Source organism: Amblyraja radiata, chromosome 22 (genome assembly GCF_010909765.2).
Source record: "Amblyraja radiata isolate CabotCenter1 chromosome 22, sAmbRad1.1.pri, whole genome shotgun sequence".
Taxonomy (NCBI): Eukaryota; Metazoa; Chordata; class Chondrichthyes; order Rajiformes; family Rajidae; genus Amblyraja; species Amblyraja radiata.
The window spans coordinates 6806148-6828944 of NC_045977.1; the positions used below are offsets into that span (position 1 = coordinate 6806148).

The 22797-nt window shown below is 41.6% G+C and overlaps 1 protein-coding gene across 1 annotated transcript in view; it reads left to right on the forward strand.

The window, feature by feature from the left end:
* snx29 (sorting nexin 29) overlaps window positions 1–22797 on the forward strand; it is a 679392-nt gene that overhangs the window by 541753 nt on the left and 114842 nt on the right. Inside the window, exon 19 of the mRNA XM_033040302.1 lies at window positions 21068–21208. Coding sequence (XP_032896193.1) covers window positions 21068–21208 — 141 coding nt within the window. The remainder of the gene's footprint in view (window positions 1–21067; window positions 21209–22797) is intronic.

The window sequence follows — 22797 nt, forward strand, 5'->3', positions numbered from 1 at the left end:
ACATGGGACCAATGTAAGAGTAATACTGCAGTGGTCCTAAGAGGCTGAGGGACTGTCTTGAATCAGTGGACTGGAACATGTTCAAGACCACGTCATCCAGGTTAAATGAGTTTACATCAGTTGTCACTGGTTTTGTCAAGAAATGTGTTGGCAACTGCATTCTCACCAGGACAGTTAAGGTCCTAACTAGAAAACATGATGAACAGGGAGATTCACTCTCTGCTAAAGTTCAAATCCAACACTTTCAAGAAGGATAACACCACACTGTACAAGAAGACCAAGTATAATCTCTGCTAGGCTATCAGGAATGCCAAGAGAGATTTCCAAAACACGCTGGCAGCACAATTCAATCAAATGGATGTAGCAAGTCCTGAATACTATCCGGGGTTACAAGGCAAACTATCTGGGGTTACAAATGCAGGAACTGTCTCTGGCCACAGGATGAGCTCAGTTCCTTTTAAAGGTAAACTAAGTTCAACCATGGTGCATCCTCACATCTCCTGTCGGCTCTGTCCTATACAATTTGTGGCAGAAGTTAGATCTGTGTTCATGAGGGTAAACTCTCAGAAAGCAGCCGACCCAGCTGGAGTCCCTGGATGGGTCCTGAAACTGTGTGCCGTTTAACTAATGGTCTTCACCGATATCTTACACCTGTCCCTTCGACTGTCTACTGTCCAAATCAGCCTCAAGGACACCTCCATCATTCTTGTCCCCAAGAAGAACGAAACTATCTCAATGACTACTATGTAGTTGTTTTAACTTCGGCCATAATGAAGTGCTCTGAAAAGTTGGATATGGCCCACATCTGCGCCAGAAAATCTAGACCCATTGTAATGTGCACACTGGAAAAATAGGTCTATAGGATAAAGCCATCTTCCCCGCACTACATTCAGATCTAGATCACATTGACAATAAGAACACCTTTGTCTGGATGCAATTCATTGACTACAGCTCAGTCTTCCTATAATACAGAATAAACTCACCTTTGAACTTCTGGATCTTGGCCTTGGCCTCCCACCTGCAAAAGGCATCTGGACATCCCGACTAGCAGATCTCTGTCGGTTAGATTTAGTCACAACATTTCCACCATCCTGATGCACTTGAGGATGTGTGCTAAGTCCCGTGTTCAACTCCGTGTACTGCCACCGACTAAAGCACCAATACAATCTTCAAATTTGCCAATGATGCCAATATTTTGGCTGGATCACTAGCAACAATGAGATGGAGTACAGGAAAGAGATCAAGTACCTTGTGTCATGATGCCAGAACAACTACCTAGCCCTTAAGACCAAGAAGATGAAAGAGTTATGTGTAGAAAGGAACTGCAGATGCTGGTTTACACCAAAGATAGACACAAAATGCTGGAGTAACTCAGCGAGACAGGCAGCATCTCTGGAGAGAAGGAATAGGTGACGTTTCGGGTGGAGACCGCTGAGTTACTCCAACATTTTGTGTCTATTTTTGGTGTAAACCAGCATCTGCAGTTCCAAGATGAAAGAGTTGATTGTTGTCGTAAGGAAGAAGGGGAGGAGGGGCTTGAATGTAACCTCGTCCACATGAATGGACCTGCTGTCGAGATGGTGGACAACTTTAAATTCCTTGGTCCCTTCACAGTAATGCGCTGATCAAGAAAGCACATCAGTTTATATTCGTTCTTAGGCATCTGATAAGATTTGGCATGTCCAGAAATATTTGCTTGAACTTCTACAGATGCGCGAGAGAAAGTTTTCTGACAAGATGCATCTCAGCCTGGTATGGCATGTGCTCTACTCGTGACCACCTGAACATGCAGAGAGTGGTGAACACAGTCAAGGCTATCCCCGGCTTGTTGCTTCCTTCCATCCAGTCTACCTAAACAGGGTATTGCATCAGCAGGACTGGAAGTATCATCAGGGATGCCTGCCTCCCTTTTCTATTTTATATTTTCTTCGCAAAGATACAGCAGTATGAAAGCTCGAACATCCAGACTTGGAATAGCTTGTGAACCAACCACCTCTTTCACATTTCCTTCCTGAAGTTGCTACCACGTACTCTTAATTTTAGCACAAACTCATTCAGTTATTCATTTCTTGCAATTTAATTTATTTGTACTACCTCACATCACTACAATCTTAGCACTATTCTGCTGTTTTGCATTCATTTCTGTCTTTACTGTTGTACTTATTGTATTTAGTGTTTACGGGCTTCATGTGAATAAATAATTTTATTGCACACTGGTATATATAAGACACAAACCAATCTGAATATGATCAATATGGGGAAGGATCCATATGATTAAAGTACAACCTGAAATGCTGCCTGACCCGCTATGTTACTCCAGCTTTTTGTGTCTATGAGACCACAATGTACCTATATCATGGCAGCTCTGCATGAATGAAGAAAATATTTATATTTGGGGACATGATAAAGCACTTTACATCCCGAAGTAGTTTTGAAATGTATTCACTATTGTAATTTTGGAAACCAATCAGATGATTTGCACACAAGAAGTTTCCCAAAGGAGCAATGTAGTAATTACCAGGGAACCTGTTTTATAAAACGCTGAGCAGTGGATAACCATTGTCCAAGACACCTGCGTAACTCCCCATTTCGTAATCTAACCATGTCATGAAGGCCAATGAGTTTTAAAGTGAGTTTATACATTCACCATAATTAACAATCCCTTATAAAGACCCCAAAAATAGTCATAGAGAAAGGCAGAACTGAAACACACCGTCCCTTATACTAATCTTACCCTAACCCAAAGAGAGTGATAGAAGAAGGGTCTTGACCCGAAATATCACCCATTCCTTCTCTCCAGAGATGCTGCCTGCCCCGCTGAGTAATACTCCAGCATTTTGTGTCTTATCTTCGATAGTGAAACTACTTGTACTCCGTTTAATTAATCCATGAAGCTAATAGGAAGATTTGTACTGTCATGTATTTAAAGTTTAACACGGTTAACAGAGCTAGTTGGCTTCCAAGATCCAGGCCATCTTCAGGGTTTCCTGCTTGCAGTTTTCTTCACACAATCAAGCTGATAGCACATGAACTGTGGTGACTTTAAATGATTGAGGAAATAGTCTCACTGTAAAATACACCGAGTGCCTTGCACTTAATTAAATGAGGTCAAAGAATGTTTTATAAGGCAGATCAAGCCATAATTACTGCTTTGCTAACTATTTGGCTTTAATAAAAGTTGTTTTATGTATCGGTATTATAAATCATTAACATGAACATTTTGAAATAAGTGGCTTTAAATTTTATTTTATTTTACGACATTTCAGGTTGTACTCTAATCATATGGATTTCCCCCCATATTTATCAGTCAGATTAGTTTGTGTCATATATACACCAGGGTGCAATGAAATTCTTTATTCACATGAAGCTTGTAAACACTAAATACAATAAGTACAACAGTAAAGACAGCAATGAATGCAAAACAACAGAATACTGCAGTTCCTTCCTACACATAGCTCGGGGAAGTTGACAACGAGGCATACAATGTAACATTTAATCAGGAGGACAGAATTGACAAGTGTTTGTGTGCTTTTTATGAGCAATTATATTGAGTCTTGATCTTCCGGGTTAGTCCTTTGTAAACAGACTGAGTCAAAGATTTAAATAGCTGGAAAAGCAGAAAAGCATTCATTGGATGGATGAATCCTGGGAATAATCAGACTGCAAGTGAGTGTGAGGAAGTAGGAAGAATAGTGTCTTGGAAATCTGGTAGTAACAAGTTGTAAATATGGGGTATGGAAGTAATAGATAGTGCATTATAATCCGTGATGAGGCTTTCTAGATGTGGAGATACAATATTCCTCTCTGTTATGGCAGTTTTGCTAACAGAAATTAGCCCTTATGGACTTCACAAATGATCATCAATAAATTAGAGATGCAGAATGAAAATTCACTCTTACATATATATGTGAAAAAAATAAACACAAAATGAACACAGAGAACCTGTCACCTGTGATTTCACAGTGGGGGAGAGGGTGGCTCTTAAAGGATTTGCTTAGGAAATTGATAAAGGTAAGCGCTCTTATTGATCCTTATTAAAGTAAATGATACTTTAATCAAGCAATGTTATATCCATTGCTAGTTCATTAAAACAACAATCCTTTCTCTCTGGCTACAACGCGATCAAAATCCCTTGCTTATAGACCATGTATCCACAGGAGTATTATGCCCGTCCCACTTAGGAAACCTGAACGGAAACCTGAACGGAAACCTCTGGATACTTTCCGTGCGATTCCCGGAGGTTTTTGTCAGTCTCCCTAATGGTCGAAAGTGGTTTCCGCTTATTCTATGTTCCGGCGATTATTTCAAAAAATTCAAAACCGGCCGTGACTAAAAATAGGTTGCGTTTTAAAAATCAGTAATTTTTTAGTTGAAGCCGGTTGCGATGCTAGTTGAAGGTGGTTGCCGGAGGTTGCAGGTAGTGGAAGGTAAGAGTTCTACTGTTGAGAGAACGATTTCCTGTGGGAATTCATCTTCATTTATAACCTGGGATTCAATGGGAAAAAGGGTTTACATCAAGGAAAATCGGTCCATGGATGGTTTTCATGGAATGCAACCTCTGTAACTCGGGGGTTCACTGTATTGGGAATAGATCGCAAGCAATATAGACCCATGATTTGGGCGCACAATGGAAATGCAGAAGTTCAGATGAACAACAAATCTTGACAGAGTTATTTTCAGATTTAACAGTACTAGGGAAGTAAGGAACTTATGGGTATGGAGAAATTATTGTGAGTTGAAAGTTCAAGGACATCTTTGGAAATAGCTTGTGACAGAATTGTCACTCTATCTTCTGTATCCTTACAAACTATTAAAGTCAAGTTCTTGGCAATGTGCTATGAACTGAAATGGCTGTTAATAATCATTTTTATCGATTGATAATAAAACATAAAATTATTTAAAAATATATGTTGAATAACGAAGAAACACGTTTTAATTCAGTACATTTCTGAAAACCCGAAAATCACCTTCTTGGTTATACGTTGCAGAAGATTTAAATCTCAAGCTGCAGGGAAAAGTTTGACCTTCAGAGCAGGAATCATTTTGGCATGAAGTAGAAAAAGGCAGAGGGGGTTCAGGCAGGTGAGAAGTTTCAGGTGGGTGTTAATCTTGAAAACAATGTTTCCACAGTAGGACGACATAAATCGACAGCTGGGGGACCCAGCATGGGAAAGTTAAACTAATTAGAGGCAAACGTCAGTGGTTCAATGGTACTTTATTGTCATGTGTGCCTAAGTAAAGTGATATTCATTTTTTGCTTTGAGTTCAGTAACAATCCTAAATGTAATTAAAATGTAATATAAAAATGACCCCCGTGGGGGCTATGGGTAAGTGGTCAAATATTGCGTTGGGGGAACGGGTTGGGTTGGGGGACCACGCCTCTCGTGTGACGGGGACCCAAACTCTCATCTTATCTGTGAGTGTATTTGTTTGTTTGCCAGCTTTTCGTTATCTGAATTACGCCAATACGGTACATGATAGAGCTAGATTTTCTGCACCACCCTGCTCACAATTGTCCTGTGGTGGTTCTTGTCCAATTTCGTTCAGATTGATGTTATATTTCACAAGTTTTCTCACATTCTTTAATTTAAAAAAATCACATTTGAGAAAAAAGTCTTCCCTCTGCAGCTATGACTTCACAATGGGATTGTAACACTACCAGCTACAATGTTGCAATCCAGGGACACTCAGTCCTGCCAGCCGTAGCAAGTGCAATTGCAAGCTACAATGTTGCAATCCCTTTTTTTATATTCCTGGCATCAAGGATTTTTAAAGGGGAAATCAGCCGTGCCTGCGCAGTTGGGGGTTATTGGTGAGTGGTGGAATATTGCGTTGGGGGAGCGGGTTGCGTTGGGGGAATGGGTGAATGGTGGAAATGGGTTGCGTTGAGGGAACGGATAAGTGGTGGAATATGGCGTTGGGGGAACGGGGCCCATTGGGGGAATGGGTGTGTGGTGGAATATTGCGTTGGGGAACCAGGCATCCCGTGGGGGCAATGGGTGAGTGGTTGAATATTGCGTTGGAGGAACATGCCTCCCATGTGACAGGGACCTAATGGTCCCACTTGGTCCAGAATATTACTAAAACTATCATCTTGTTTGTGATTCTGCGTGTGTGATCCCAGAACTACGCGAAAACGGTACATGATAGCGCTACAATTTTGGACCACCTTACTCACAATTGTCCCGTGGTGTGGTGTATCAAGTTTCCTTCAGATTGATGGTATATTTTATGTTATTCATATTTATAACTTTAAAATTTTAAATTTCTCACTGAAAATTCCAAATCCAATTGCTGGCCCTTGCTGGCCCTCCAAATCCAATCCCAAACTGAGTCCTGGCAATTTACTTTTCACTTAACTTCTCACCAGCTTTAAAGTTGCAAATCACTGAGTCCTCACAGCAAGTAAGTGCAATTTGGATTTTCTTAAAAGTTTAATGAGGGAGGGTGAATAAGGGGAAATGAGCTGCCCCTGCGCCGTTGCGGCCTTTGGGGCAGTGCTGGAATATTGCGTTGGGGGAACGGCTTGCTTTGGAGGAACGGGTGAGTGGTGGAATATTGCTTTGGGGAACGGGTTGTATTGGGGGATCAGGCCTCCCGTGTGACAGGGACCCAACAAGTCCCACTTGGTCTAGTATATAATGGAATAGGAGAGGGAATTTTTATTTAAACTACTGAGTGGAATATGTTTTCAGAGACATAGAGTTGTACAGTAACCATGTCATCATGTCTGTGCCGACCTTTTTGCCCATCTACATACCATTTGCCTCAATGTTTTTAAAACAGGTTCTCTGGTAATTATTACATTGCTCCTTTTGAAAACGCTGCACGCAAATCATCTGGTAGTTTCCAACATTACAAGAGTGAATACATTTCAAAATTATTTCAGGATTAAAGTGCTTTATCATATCCCAAAATATAAATATTTGCATATATCGTAGTACATAGACACAAAAACCTGGAGTAACTCAGCAGCTCAAGCAACATCTCTGGGGAAAATGAATAGGTGATGTTTCGGTTGGAGACCCTTCTTCAGACCCGACCCAAAACGTCACCAATTTCTTTCCTCCAGACCAGCTGAGTTACTCCAGAATTTTGTGTCTACCTTCGGTTTAAACTGGTGTCTGCACTTCCTTCCTGCACATTGTAGTCACATAATGGATAAGTGCCTCAGGAGGGGTAAAAATGTATCATTGGATGTGAAAGAACTTTATAGGTTTTGCTGAGTGTAAGTAAACAGTAGGTGTAGGGACAGAGTTATAAAGGGCCCAATCTCTGCAGGAGGTGAGGAAGGGAGAGGGTGCATTGAGGTATCAAGGCATAGCGCGACAGTATGTCAGGTGTCATGATTTTGCAGCACCGAGCCAGATTATATCCGATGAATAGCACAATGTATTGGAGATGGGCTGGAAAGTCTCAGAGGTTAACATGAGAAGAGTCTTGTCCATCTTTGAATGAGAGGAAATGGGATGATTGGGAGGGAATGCTAGTGTGTGAGGTGATGCTTGTTGATGGGTGGGAGAATGGGGGCATATGTACAGATGGATCAGCTTACCAGATTGATGTTTGGTGAGTGGGCAAGTACTGTAAGCTGGTGGCTTGTGTGGAGGTTACCACGTGGTTGGGGAATGTGTCTAAGTAAATTTCTGAAGAGACAGTGGGTAGTTGAAAAGGACTCTTTGTGAAGCAGGATCCCATCACCAGACCCCATGAGCAAGGACCTCCAACACTGGTTTCCCTTGAGCCAGCAGGAAGCATGCTGCACTGGTGCTGTGAATACCTGCTTCTCCATGTAAGCCTGCTGGTTCAAGAGGCTGTGCTGGCATGGGTGAAAATCTAAGAAGGCATTCCTGATTCAGGATATCAACAAGTGCATTAAGACTCATGTGCATGTTTAAGTATCAAGACATATTTAAATTATAATTTTAGCCTTTCCGCAAATTACAATATCCCCATATTTCCATTACTTTTAATTTTTCTTGGCAATTGTATCAAGTAGCATTGTCTAAATGTGAGCAAATATGATAATGGTCCTAATACAGGCAGATGGAATTATGGTCCGAATGCAGCCAAATGGATTATGGTAATGATGTAAGCAAATGCAAATATGGTCTTAATGCGAACAGATGGGATTACGGTCCTCATGCAGGCAAATACGGTGCAGATGGGCAAAAGCGTTGGCACAGACACGGTGGGCCCATGGACCCATTTGTGTACAACTATGAATCTGTGAAAACGTATGCTACACATTTCATTTCGTAGTTTCAAAACTTTCTCCCTCTCCTATTTCATTATAAATGTCTATCAGGATTTTTATTCCTGCCAAAAGTTCCCATTTTTACGTTACATTTTAATTACATTTAGGATTGCCACTGAACTGTAAGCAAAACAAAACTGTCACTGTACTTAGGTACACTTGAGTATAACGTACCATTGAACCACCGACGTTTGCCTCTAATTAGTTTAACTTTCCCATGCTGGGTCCCCCAGCTGTCGTCCTACTGTGGAAACATTGTTTTCAAGATTAACACCCACCTGAAACTCTCACCTGCCTGAACCCCCTCTGTCTTTTGCGACGTCATGTCAAAATCATTCCTGCTCTGAAGGTCAGACTTTTCCCTGCAGCAAGAGATTTAAATCTTCTGCAACGTTTCAAGGTCCTGTCCCACTATCACGATCTAATTCACAACCTTTTTTACTCGTGGACATTTTTCATCAGGCTAGGAAAACGCCCCGACCTACTTGATGTCACGAGTACCTATGACTAGCATCACGACCTACCAACGACCTACCTACAACCTCCTACGACCTCGTGACGACCATACTGCGAGTATTAGTCAAGGGCAAACTCGACAGAGGTTGTGAATTAGGGCGTGAATGTGGGACAGGCCCTTAACCAAGAATGTGAATTTCGGGCTTTCAGAAATGTAATGAATTAAAATGTGTTTCTTCGTTATTTAGGAATAGGAATACTTTATTGTCACATGTGACCAGGCACAGTGAGATTCTTTGCTGCATACACAATGTATACAAATAGCAGCCACCTACGGCGTTGACAAGGTTACAAAGCACGCCGGCTTCCCCTTTTGTCCCCCCAGCAGTGCCCCTCCCCCTATTGTCCATTGTTCTCCCTCCACCTTCCTGCTCATCCCATTAAATATTATTCAACACACATTTTAAAATAATTTAATATTTTGTCAATCGATAAAAATTATTATTAACAGCCTTGTCAGTTCATAGCACGTTGCAAAGGAATTGGCTTTAAAAGTTTGTAAGTGAATAGAGGAGAGAGTGTCAATTCTGTCCCAAGCCAGTCCCAAAGTTGGTTCTGGATTTTCAACTCCCAATAATGTCAAGCCCCATACCCATAAGTTCCCTACTTCCCTAGTACTGTTAAATCTTAAAATATCTCTGTCAAGATTTGCTGTCCCTCTGAACTCCTTCTACATTTCCATCGTGCTCCCGAATCATGGGTCTCTCGTGCTTGTGATCTGTTCCCAATATGCTGAACCCCCGAGTAACAGAGGTTGCTTTCAAAGAACACCATCCGCATTGTGATTTTCCTTGATGTAAACCCTTTTTCCCATTGAATCCCACATTATAAATGAAGAGGTATTCCCACGGGAAATCTTTCTCTCAACATTAATACCCCTGTGGATACATGGTCTATAAACAAGGGAATTCTGATTGCATTGTAGGCAGGAGATAGGATTTTTTTAAATTAACTAGCAATGGATATTACATTGCTTGATTAAAATATAATTTACTTTAATAAGCATTAATAAGAGAGATTGCCTTATCAATAATCTCGTAAACAAATCTTTTAAGTGTGTCTCCCCCCCCCCCCAATGTAAAATGACAGGACAGGTTCACTGTGTACATTTTGTGTGGGGGGGGGGGGGTTCACATACATACTATTAGAGTTAATTTTTATCCTGCATATCCAATTTGTTATGGTGATTTGTCACTTTATAAGGGCAAATTTCTATTACAAAAACTGCCTCAATAGAGAGGTATATTGTATCTCCACATCTAGAAAGCCCCATCATGGATTATAATGCACTATCTAGTACTTCCATACCCCACATTTACAACTTGTTCATACCAGATCTCCAAGACACTATTCTTGCTACTTTCTCACACTCGCTTGCAATCTGATTATTCCCAGGATTCATCCACCCAATGAATGCTTATCTGCTTTTCCAGCTATTTAAATCTTTGACTCAGTCTTAGCTTCTGTTTTACAAACACGGAAGACCAAGACATCAAAATCCCCCTCTGCTCCTCAAAAGCACACAAACACTCGTCAATTCTGTCCTGATGAAATTTTACATTGTATGCCTCGTTGTCACCTACCCCGAGCTAATAATGATCTATTCTACTTGAACTGCATCCCCTTTGATCTCTCGTTTTCACACCTTTCCCTTTCATATCTCTCGTTTCCCTCTCCCAGTCTGAAGAAGAGTCTTGTTCCGAAATGTCACCCATTCCTTCTATCTAGAGATGCTGCCTGTCCCGCTGTTACTCCAGCAGTTTGTGTCTGGTCAATTCTCCCAACTCCCACGACTACTTTGCCAAGTATTTCAATGAACAAATTTGCTTATCCTTGTCACCAGTGCTATTAAATGACTCCACCCACTGCAGTCTCAAACACATTTAATGTTATCTTCCTGTGTTAGGAAATTAGAGATAGGAAATCAAAGCTACCAATTTATAATTTGCAATAAATGTGAACTAAATTATTGACGTTCAATTATTACATTAAAATGCTTTGCAATATAAATTGACCATTGATCAGTGATCCTGATAACACCTTTTCCCTTGCATCAAACAGTAATATTTTCTTATTTGTTGACAAAGTATCATCAGTGTTGGTTTTAAATCTTCACAAGATTTCACACTTTGAATGTAAAACTAGTTATAAATGTAAAAAATTAGTCATATTATTTACTTCAAGCTTGAAATTAATATCACCTGATAATCAGTGATATACTGTAATTTTGTTAAATCGCACTCTGAATTTATTTGCCTTTAAGATTATAAACGGTGCCCTTGAAATGACAGCGGTTTGGTTTTGCAGTATAATAATCTATTTGTGCAGTACATTATGTAATGCTTCTGGCTTCAAAATATAGTGAATTGTTGCCTTATTGTGAGAGTAATCCACTTATTTCTGGTTGAATTTGTAAGAATAAGTATTCTGCTCAGATTCATCAGTGTCATCAACTCATCAGGTATAAAGCAAGTGCTAGAAATTCCCAACATGTTATGAATAAGGAGCAAAGGGAAAGAGGGGCATTGTATTGCTGCAGTCTAAATGCTATTACACTTTCAAAACTTTGAACATGAAAAGTTGCTCTGTATTAGGAATGAGAGATTGGTGATGGTGTTTGTTCACAACAGGTCCATAGCAGAGGCCAACTCTCTGGCCTTAAACATATCACTGGAACATCTAGACAACAAGGACACCTACATTAGATTCCTATTTACCGACTGTAATTCTGCCTTCAACACCATAATCCCATCCAAACTCATCTCCAAACTCATGGACTAAGGAATCAGCACCTCCCTACTTTCTAACCCACAGACCACAATCAGTGAGGGTAGGTCATAACACCTCCTCCACAATAATTCTCAACATCGCTGCCCCACAAGGATGTATTCCCAGTCCCCTATTATATTCCCCACACACTCACGACAGTGCGGTCACATTCAGCTCTAACTCTATCAATAAATGTTGGGGTGGACCACGAGGGATGACGAGACGGAGTACAGGATGGGGAGAGGGAACTTACTAACATGGTGCCAAGCAACAACTTCTCTCTCAAAGGTAGACACAAAATGCTGGAGTAACTCAGCGGGATAGGCAGCATCTCTGGAGAGTCGAGACCCTTCTTCAGACTGATGTCAGAGGAGGGGGCGGGACAAAGATAGAATGTAGGCGGAGACAGTAAGACTAGTGGGAGAACTGGGGAGGGGGAGGGGGAGGGGATGGAGATAGCCCTTGCTTTCTTTCTCCATCCCCTTCCCAGTTCTCCCCCTAGTCTTACTGTCTCCGCCTACATTCCATGTTTGTCCCGCCCCCTCCCCTGGCATCAGTCTAAAGAAGGGGCTCGACCCAAAACGTCGGCCATTCCTTCGCTCCGGAGATGTTGCCTCACCCGCTGAGTTACTCCAGCAGTTTGTGTCTACCGTCGGTTTAAACCAGCATCAGCAGTTCTTTCATACACAACTTCTCTCTCTATGTCCTCAAGATGAAGGAGTTAATTATTGACTTCAGGAGGCATGTTGGAGTACATGCCCCAATCAGCATCATTGATGCTGAAATGGAAATGGTTGAGAACTTTAAGTTCCTTGGTCATAGAGTGATACAGTGTGGAAACAGGCCCTTTGGCCTAACTTGCTCACACCAGCCAACAATGTCCCAGCTACACTAGCCCCACTTCTCTGCGCTTGGACCATATCTCTCCAAACCTGTTCTATCCATGTACCTGTAACTATTTCTTAAAAGATGGGATAATCCCAGCCTCAACTACCTCCTCTGGCAGCTTGTTCCATACACCACCCTTTGTGTGAAAAGGATACCGCTTGGGTTCCTATTAAATCTTTTCCCCTTCACCTTGAACCATGTCCTCTGGTCCTCGATTCCCCTACTCTGGGCAAGAGACTCTGGGCATCTACCCAATCTATTCCTCTCATGATGTTGTATACCTCTATAAGATCACCCCTCATCCTCCTGCACACCATGGAATAGAGACCCAGCCTACTCAACCTCTCCATATAGCTCACACCCTCTAGTCCTGGCAACATCCTCATAAATCTTTTCTGAACACTTTCAAGCTTGACAATATTTTTCCTATGCCCAGAAATGAACACAATATTCTAAATGCGGTCTCACCAACGTATTATACAACTGCAACATGACCTCTCAACTTCTATACTCAATACTCTGACTGATGAAGGCCAAAGTGCCAAAAGCCTTTTTGACCACCTTGCCTACCTGGGACTCGAACTTCAAGCAACCATGCACCTGTACTCCTAGATCCCTCTGCTCTAACGACACTACCCAGAGGCCTACCCAAGAGGTCCTGCCCTTGTTCGATGTCCCAAAATGCAACACCTCACACTTCTCTGTATTAAATTCCATCAACCATTCCTCTGCCCACCTGGCCAATAGATCCAGATCCTGCTGCAATCTTTCACAACCATCCTCACTATCTGCAAAACCACTCACTTTTATATCATCAGCAAACTTGCTAATCTTGCCCTGCAACAACTGCATCTTATTTTATATCAATCTTAACTCGTTGTGCTATGCTTTGTTGCTTATTATATGTTTTATTGTTGATTTTTTTATTACTGGTGCTTTGTTGCTTATTGTATGTTTATTACTGATATTATGATGTAAGGTGACCTTGAGTGTCTTGAAAGGCACCATTAAATAAAATGTATTATTATTATTATGTTCTCATCCAAATCATTGATGTAGATGCCAAACAGTAACGGGCCCAGCACCTAACCCTGAGGCACACCACTAGTCACAGGCCTCCAGTTCGAGAAGCAACCTTCCACCCTCTGCTTCCTTCCATGTTCCTTGATATTAATATTACCAACTATCTGTCATGAACCAACCACATTGAAGGCACACCAGCGCTTCTACTTCCTCAGAAGACTGACAAAATTCGGCAATGTCTCCAGTGACTCAAACTTCTACAGACGCACCATTGAGAGAATATTGTCGGGTTGCATTACAGCTTGGTTTGGAAACAGCTCTGCCCAAGACCGCAAGAAATTGGAAGAAGTTGTGGGTGTAGAGCCCAGTCCATCACACAGATTAGATTCCCCCCTTCCAATGACTCCATCTACACCTTGCTGTCTCATTAAAGCAGCCACATCATCAAAGATTTGTCCCATCCCGGTTATTCCTTCTTATATCCTGAGGATGCTGCAAATTTAAGGAACATGCATTCTTCAACAACACCTTTTAAATCTTTAAATTTCTCTGTCGGAGAGCAGAGCAGAAGGTGCATGAGTTCATCATTCTGTGCAATTCCGTATCTTAAGTGACGCACTGCATTGACTTGGAATAATACCACCAGTCCTTCATTGCTGCAATAACAAACTCCTACATAACAGTGAAGAAGTGAATGGCATGTTGGCCTTTATACCAAGAGGAGTTGAGTATAGGAGCAAAGACGTCCTTCTGCAGTGGTAAAGAGCCCTGGTGAGAACACACCTGGAGTATTGTGTGCAGGTTTGGTCCCCTAATTTGAGGAAGGACATTCTTGCTATTGAGGGAGTGCAACATAGGCTTACAAGGTTAATTCCCGGGATGGTGGGACTGTCATATGCTGAGAGAATGGAGCGGCTGGGCTTGTATACTCTGGAGTTTAGAAGGATGAGAGGATATCTTATTGAAACATATAAGATTATTAAGGGTTTGGACAAGTTAGAGGCAGGAAACATGTTCCCGATGTTGGGGGAGTCCAGAACCAGGGGCCACCTTTTAAAAATAAGGAGTAAGCCATTTAGAACGGAGACGAGGAAACACTTTTTCTCACAGAGAGTGGTGATTCTGCCTCAGAGGGTGGTGGAGGCCGGTTCTCTGGATACTTTCAAGAGAAAGCTAGATAGGGCTCTTAAAGATAGCGGAGTCAGGGGATATGGAGAGAAGGTAGGAACGAGGTACTGATTGGGGATGATCATTGTCTGTTTGAATGACAATAAAAGGCATTCTATTCTATCAGCCATGATCACATTGAATGGCGGTGCTGGCTCGAAGGGCCGAATGGTCTACTCCTGCACCTATTGTCTATTGTTTATAACAGGGTTGTGAGAATACTTTCACTACCTTCTCAAAAGTATATGCGGATAGAAAATACATTTTGACCGTGTCAAAGTTACAGGCCACAAGACCTACTTCTGCTGCTATTCCGTCATTGCATGCGGGTCATGTACACTGGGGACCAGGAACATGTTTCAGAAACTTCAAGACCATGCATGCATGATCAGGTTTTGGATACATTTCCGTGTCACAACAAATATCAGTGTTGCACAGCATGACAGAATTTCTGGGCCCTTGGGTTTGTGGGAAAGTTGATATAAGTAGGTTTGAAGCACATATAGGAACGTTGTGAAAAAGGCGAGGAAGTCTTAGAGAGAGTAAAAAGGAAATTTGATAATATGTGGGCATGTTAATTGGATAGGAATGATGGGGCTAAGAGCTGGTAAAAGGTTAAGAAAACAAGCCATTGGTAGGAAGTAAATAGACAGCAGAGATAATGATCAATAATTTGACGTGGCAGGGTGTTTAGCCGTACTTTCTTTTAGTGAGATTTGGCCTTCAGCATTTAGAATTGAGGCGTTTTGTACAGCAAATTACCAAAATTAGAAGCAGATTACTGGGATGGAAACAGTGCACCTAGGAGCAACTGCGTACCATTATAACCCGTTGGATTGAAGGATCATGAAATTAATAGTATAAAGAATAAGAAGGAAATTAGATACAGAATTATAGACAGAGAACAAGCAGGTAAAATGGATTTGAATGAAATAAAAAAAGGCTAAAAGGACAATTAATTAAAATAAAATAATAATTTCTTCATCAGCAATTGAAATATGGTGATGAAATACCGCACTCCTAATGAAAATAGTAGATGGTGGTTATATAATATCTGTGGAGAGAAAAACAAGGTTAATATTTCTGTGTAAGAAGGAACTGCAGATGCTGGTTTAAACCGTTTGGACACAAAAAGCTGGTGTAACTCAGCGGGACAGGCAGTATCTCTGGAGAGAAGGAATGGGTGACATTTTGGGTCGAGACCCTTCTTCAGATTGCACCTGACATGTCCTTTCATCGGAACTGTAATAAACAGCTCAGTGTAGATTGTTATTTAAACGGAAATAAATGTGAGACCCAGTAATATTTAAAATAGGACATTTTCTGCTGATATGTTGTTCGTATGACGATCCTGAGGAAAAGGGGAGGGAGAAAATGCAGTCTGATTCTAATTTATAACACTTTGAAATTGCACCAGAGACTGCGAAAAACATTAAAATGTCAGCATTGCAGGGAAACTGTAGATGCAGAAACAAACTTGTTAAAAACAATCTTGTTTTAGCTTCTTTAACGCAAAAAGATGACAAGATAACATCAACCAAATGACAAATCCTCAAATGAACTTTGACATTGGTATTAACTGATCTTATAGAGTTGTATAAAATCATGAGGAATAGATCGGGTAGACACACACACGAGTCCCGTGCCCAGACGTGGGGAATCGAGAACCAGAGGATGTAGATGTAAGGTGAAGGGGGGGAAATTTTAATAGAAATCTGAGGGGTAACTTTTTCACACAAAGGGTGGTCAGTGTATGGAACGAGCTGCCAGAGGAAGTCGTTGTGGCAGGGACTATTGCAACATTTAAGACGTTCGATAGGACAGGTTTTGAGGGATATGGGCAAATGCAGACAGGTGGGACCAGTGTAGATAGAGAGTCATACAGCACGGAAACAGGCTCCTCCGGCCCAACCCATGCATGCTAACCAAATTGTCCCATTCAAACTAATCCCATTTGCCTGCTTTTAGACTATATCCCTCTTAATCTTTCCTATCCATGCAGCTATTCAAGTGATTTTTAAATGCTGTTTTCATACCTGCCTCAACTAACTCCTCTGGCAGCTCGTTCCACATACTCATCAGTCTCTAAGTGAAAAAGTAGCCTCTCGGCTTCCTATTAAATCTTCCCTCTCACACCTTATATCTATGCCCTCTTGTTCTTTACTCCCCTGCTCTGGATAACCAACTGTGCAGTCACTCTATGTGTTTTCATCATGATTGTTATACACCTTTATAAGATTACCCCTCAGTCTCTTACTTTGTAAGGAATAAAGTCATAAGGTCATAAAGAATAGGAGTAGTGTTAGGCCATTCGTCCCATCGTCTACTCTGCCATTCAATCATGGCTGCTCTCTTCTAATCCCAATATCCTGCCTTCTCCCCAGTCGTAGTCTGAAGTGACAAAGGGCTGGATTGGGCCAGTTTTGATCCTGATCAGTTGTAGCAAAAATAACACAGTCAAAAACAATGTCAAAAAGTTTGTTTTAAAGTTTACTTGGTCTTTTTAATGGGGGGGGGAATAGGGGGAAACCGTTTCCAGTCACTGACCTTGGCGGAGATGCGTCTTTCTCCGAGTCACATCTTTGCCCCCCCCCCCCCCCTCGCGGCCTACCAACAGGATTGGCGCAGCCTATCCAGCCGGAGACCTGCCAGAGATTCAGCAGGGGCGCAGCACTGAATTCCATCGCGGAGCGGGACGATGCCTTACCGGGGATCGCCTGTGTTGGAGCTCCAGAGTGTTGGGCCTGCTGACTTGAACACTGTGGAGCTCTGCTTCGCGGAGCTTCTAACCGCGGGGCAGCGCTGATTTTAACATCGCGGAGTCCTGGGATCTTTTGCTGAGGGTCGCTAGTGTTGGATCTCCGCCCAGCTCGGCCTGTGGACTTCGGAAGCCTCAGTCTCCGGTAGGAAGCGGCCGATTCGGAACTCCAAGCCGCTGAGTGTGTTCTTCCGTTCTGATGCTGGAGTTCCGATCATCCCGGCGAGCGGGCCTGTACATCGGGCTGTCCGTAGGCGACTGCGGACGGCTCAAAGGCCCCGACCACGGGTGAACAATGAGGAAGTGACTGAACTTTATTGCCTTCCCTCACAGTGGGAAACGTTGATTCCGCTGTGGGGGGATGTCCATGTTAAATTCTATCGAGTATTGTGTTCTTTTTATTTGTACGGCTGTATGGTAATTCAAATCCCACTGTACCAATTGGTGCATTTGATAATAAAAGTAACTTGAACTTGATAATACATTATGGAAACACATGGGAGTTTGGTGACTAGCTATTACACAGGTATTATTATTAGCTGCTGGACTCTGTCTCTCCATCTCCTCGTACAATATTTGATATGGCAATTGAGGATGTGCACCCCAAAGAATTAATGGTATGTAGAAAGAAAATTGAATGTTTGTTTAAATAGAGGAATACTCGGTGTAGCAGGCCACATTCATTGACAATTTGCAATGTAAACATTTCCCAGCTCACATAAATTTTATGACGGTCATTTTACCTCCAAAATAAATGGGTTTGGTTTGAGTAGCAAGTTTAAATTAAGCGGAATCCAAGCTATTTCAAAATCCTCCTCATCTTCAACTGCAACGGAAACAGAACAAGTGGCAGGTGACGAACATGCACTCGAGACAGGTCAGGTATTTAACATATTTTAAGGAGGTTGCTTACCTTCCTTCTAACATAGAAACATAGAAAAGGTGCAGTAGTGGGCTATTCGGCCCTTCGAGCCAGCACCTCCATTCAATGTGATCATGGCTTATCATCTAAAATCAGTACCCCGTTCCTGCTTTCTACCCATATCCCTTGATTCTAAGAGCTACAGTGTCCTCCCGTCATGTTTGGGACAAAGATCCGTCATTTATTTATTTGCTTCTGTACTCCACAATTTGAGATTTGTAATAGAAAAAAATCACATGTGGTTAAAGTGCACATTGTCAGATTTATTAAAGGCCATTTTTATACATTTTGGTTTCACCATGTAGAAATTACAGCTGTGTCTATACATAGTCCCCCCATTTCAGGGCACCATAATGTTTGGGACACATGGCTTCACGGGCGTTTGTAATTGCTCAGGTGTGTTTAATTGCCTCCATAATGCAGGTATAAGAGAGCTCTCAGCACCTAGTCTTTCCTCCAGTCTTTCCATCACCTTTGGAAACTTTTATTGCTGTTTATCAACATGAGGACCAAAGTTGTGCCAGTGAAAAGCAAAGAAGCCATTATGAGACTGAGAAACAAGAATAAAACTGTTAGAGACATCAGCCAAACCTTAGGCTTACCAAAATCAACTGTTTGTAAGATCATTAAGAAGAAGGAGAACACTGGTGAGCTTACTAATCGCAAAGGGACTGGCAGGCCAAGGAAGACCTCCACAGCTGATGACAGAAGAATTCTCTCTATAATAAGGAAAAATTTGTAAACACCTGTCCGACAGATCAGAAACATTCTTCAGGAGTCAGGTGTGGATTTGTCAATGACCACTGTCTGCAGACTTCACGAACAGAAATACGGAAACTACACTGCAAGATGCAAACCACTGGTTAGCTGCAAAAATAGGATGGCTGGGTTACAGTTTGCCAAGAAGTACTTAAAAGAGCAACCACAGTTCTGGAAAAAGGTCTTATGGACAGATGAGATGAAGATTATCTTATATCAGAGTAATGGCAAGAGCAAATTATGGAGGAGAGATGGAATTGCCCAAAGTCCAAAGCATACCACCTCATCTGTGAAACACGGTGGTGGGGGTGTTGTGGCCTGGGCATGTATGGCTGCTGAAGGTACTGGCTCACTTATCTTCATTGATGATACACTGCTGATGGTAGTAGCATAATGAATTCTGAAGGGTATAGACACATCCTATCTGCTCAAGTTCAAACAAATGCCTCAAAACTTGGCAGGCGGTTCATTCTACAGCAAGACAATGATCCCAAACATACTGCTAAACCAACAAAGGAGTTTTTCAAAGCTAAAAATGATAAATTCTTGAGTGGCCAAGTCAATCACCCGATCTGAACCCACTTGAGCATGACTTTTATATTTTGAAGAGAAAACTGAAGGGGGCTAGCCCCCAAAACAAGCAGAAGCTAAAGATGGCTGCAATACAGGCCTGGCATAGCATCATCAGAGAAGACACCCAGCAACTGGTGATGTCCATGAAGACTTCAAGTAGTCATTGCATGCATCAGATATACAACAAAATATTATTTTGACTACTTTCAATTACATGACATTGCTGTGTCCCAAACATTATGGTGCCCTGAAATGGCGGGACTATGGATAAACACTGCTGTAATTTCTACATGGTGAAACCAAAATGTATAAAAATGGCCTTTATTAAAATCTGAATATTGTGTACTTTAGCCCCTAGTGTTTTTTTCTATTACAAATCTCAAATTGTGAAGTACAGAGGCAAATAAATAAATGACGGGTCTTTGTCCTAAATATTATTGAGGCACTGTATATATAACTTTCTTGAATACATGGTTTCTATTTTTTTAAATGTGCCTGTGTTGTCGGGCCTTTGGGAAACAATGCAGGTACATAGAAAACAAAGGGCTAGAACAGGATTATCAAATGGATTTGGGCTAAGAAAAGCTGATCTCTGACATCCTCACAATCTAATTTGACAGCATACATCACACTCTGCTTGTTGGCCCCTGCCCTTCTCTATGCTGAGACTGCTCATACTAACCAGCAAGCCTATCGGCCTCTGAGCTTCATTCAATTCTACAGCCTTCCCTACCCATCTGGCAACCAAGCCTGTCAGACTGACTTCAAGGCAGGACATCTATTCATGAAACAAGTCACAAACTCAGCAACATTTCGGGAAACCTGTGTCCAAATATCTCCACTGCATGTCCAGCCTGCAACTCCAATACCTATCACAGTGTATTTCTGGATAAAGCCTTGTGGAATTCTACTTCAGAGCTTTGTTATCTCTCATCTTTAATTTCATGCTGTTAAATTGAACACATTACTGTTAAGTGGCATGTTTTATTGCAGGAAACTGAATGCTATCATTTTGAAATGAAATGCCATTTGGTGAAACAAACAACAATTGCCAACTTAAAGGTGTTAAACATTTAACAGACCTTTCTTTTCCATTTGATTATTATCGTTTTGTGTTGAGAGAAGATAATGTAGTACCTTTCAACTTCCTACATTGGTAGTTGATTTTCATTATCTTGAGTATGACTGTACATCATTGTAGCGTTTGTACAATATATAGAGTGTAGATCATTACAGAGTACAGACTGTTCTTGATAACAGCTTGCTGGAAGCATTGTAAAGTGATAAATCATCTGGCTCCCATGTGCACAGCTTCCTTAAGATTGAAGACAGAAGCTTCATACTTTTACTAAGCATGTAATTGAGTAACAGAATGTTATCTCTCTAAAGCACCAACATGACCATTCACCATTTGTTTATTTTTTTGTCATGGCAGGTTTACATTCGGATCAAAGATGATGAATGGAATGTGTATAGGAGATACACTGAATTCAGAGCATTGCACAATAGACTACGGACCAAATTCCTGACAGTGAACACTTTTCATTTCCCACCTAAAAAAGCTATCGGAAACAAGGTACTTTAAAGATTTTGTAGAAATGTGCACATTTTTGCCCTTGGTAAATCGTAAAAGTTCTAATCTCTAAACTGTCATTAGTGTATTCATTCGTTATATATTATATCTGTTTTCATTTTAACTTTTCCAAAGTATCTTAAACTGCATATTGACTTCAAACTTATATGGAAATAAGAGTAACTGATCAAGCAGAAATAGAAAGATAATTGCTTGTTGTAAAATGTTTCGTTGAATTATGTTAATCTTTAATTTCTGAAAGAAATTACTTTCTTGAAGACTTGCACTTTCAAACATTAATTTACATTTTCACCAGAAACTTATGTTTCCGGCAGACCTTGTATTAATTTCCTATCCCTAAATGTACTGGAGGTAGTGAGAGTGAACTGCTGCCTTGAACGGGTTGTAGTCTATATGGTAGAGGAACAACTGCACTGGAAATGGTTGCTAATTCCAATATAGACACCCAGAGATGGTATACATTCTATCCACCCACTGCCCTTAAGGGTTCGTCCCACATGGGTGTCATTTGCGCGTCACGCAGATGGCGTACATGACAAAATCCTGGGGTGCCGCGCGCAACCGCGTGTCACTGCCTACGTCACCACGCACCATGTGCGCATCTCGATGCACGCGGGTCGTGCGTCGTGACGCGTAAATGATGACGCGTAAATGATGTCGCGCAAATGACACCCAAGTGGGACAGGCCCTTTATCCTGCCTGGTAGCAGATGCCTCACGTTTTGGGATATGATGTTTGAAAAAAACCTTGACAAGTTGCTGTAATCTCTTTACTAGAAACATTTCTCAGCAGCTGCAGGAATATATTCCTATGACTGGGTACCAATGAAGTACTCTACTTTGTCCTTGGTGAAGTAAGCTTGGTGAGTGTTCTTCAATCTGCACTCATCCAGCCAAGTGAAGAGTATTCATATTCTCAAATTGTAAATAGTGGAAAAGCTTTAGATAATCTAAAAATGAATCGTTCACCACAGAGTACCCAGTGAATAGCCGCGTCAATGACTGCTTTGGCTTCAGGCTTATCTTTGACATCCAAGTACTGGGCACTGCCATATATGAGGATTGGGATGATTTGGGAAACTCCACTTCATTTACCACTGGAGTTGCAGGACTGTAAATCGTTGATCGATCCATTAATTGTAAGATTGCTTAGCTTTGGACCCAGAGTGTTGCCTTTGTTGTTTTATCATGCATGCATGTCTTCAGCATGTTTGCTTTGTTGTTTTATCATGCATGTCTTCAGCATGTTTGTTGTTATTCATCAGATCACTCTCCTCAGTGAACTCAACTTGAAAACGTTCTCCTTCGCTCCGCCGGGAGTTCTGTGAGACCCTCCCTCACTGCTCCCCTCTGTGATTCCTACTACTCTGACCTCTTCTGACCTCCAGTTCATTCTATTCAACTTTCAGTCTAAAGAAGGGTTCCGATCCAAAACGTCAGCCATCCTTTTTCTCCAGAGATGCTGCTTGACCCGCTGAGTTACTCCAGCACTTTGTGTCTAACTTCGGGAGAAGTTTAGAATCAGTTTGTTTGACTTGCATGGTGTTGCTCAACGCATTTGCCCCACAGAGC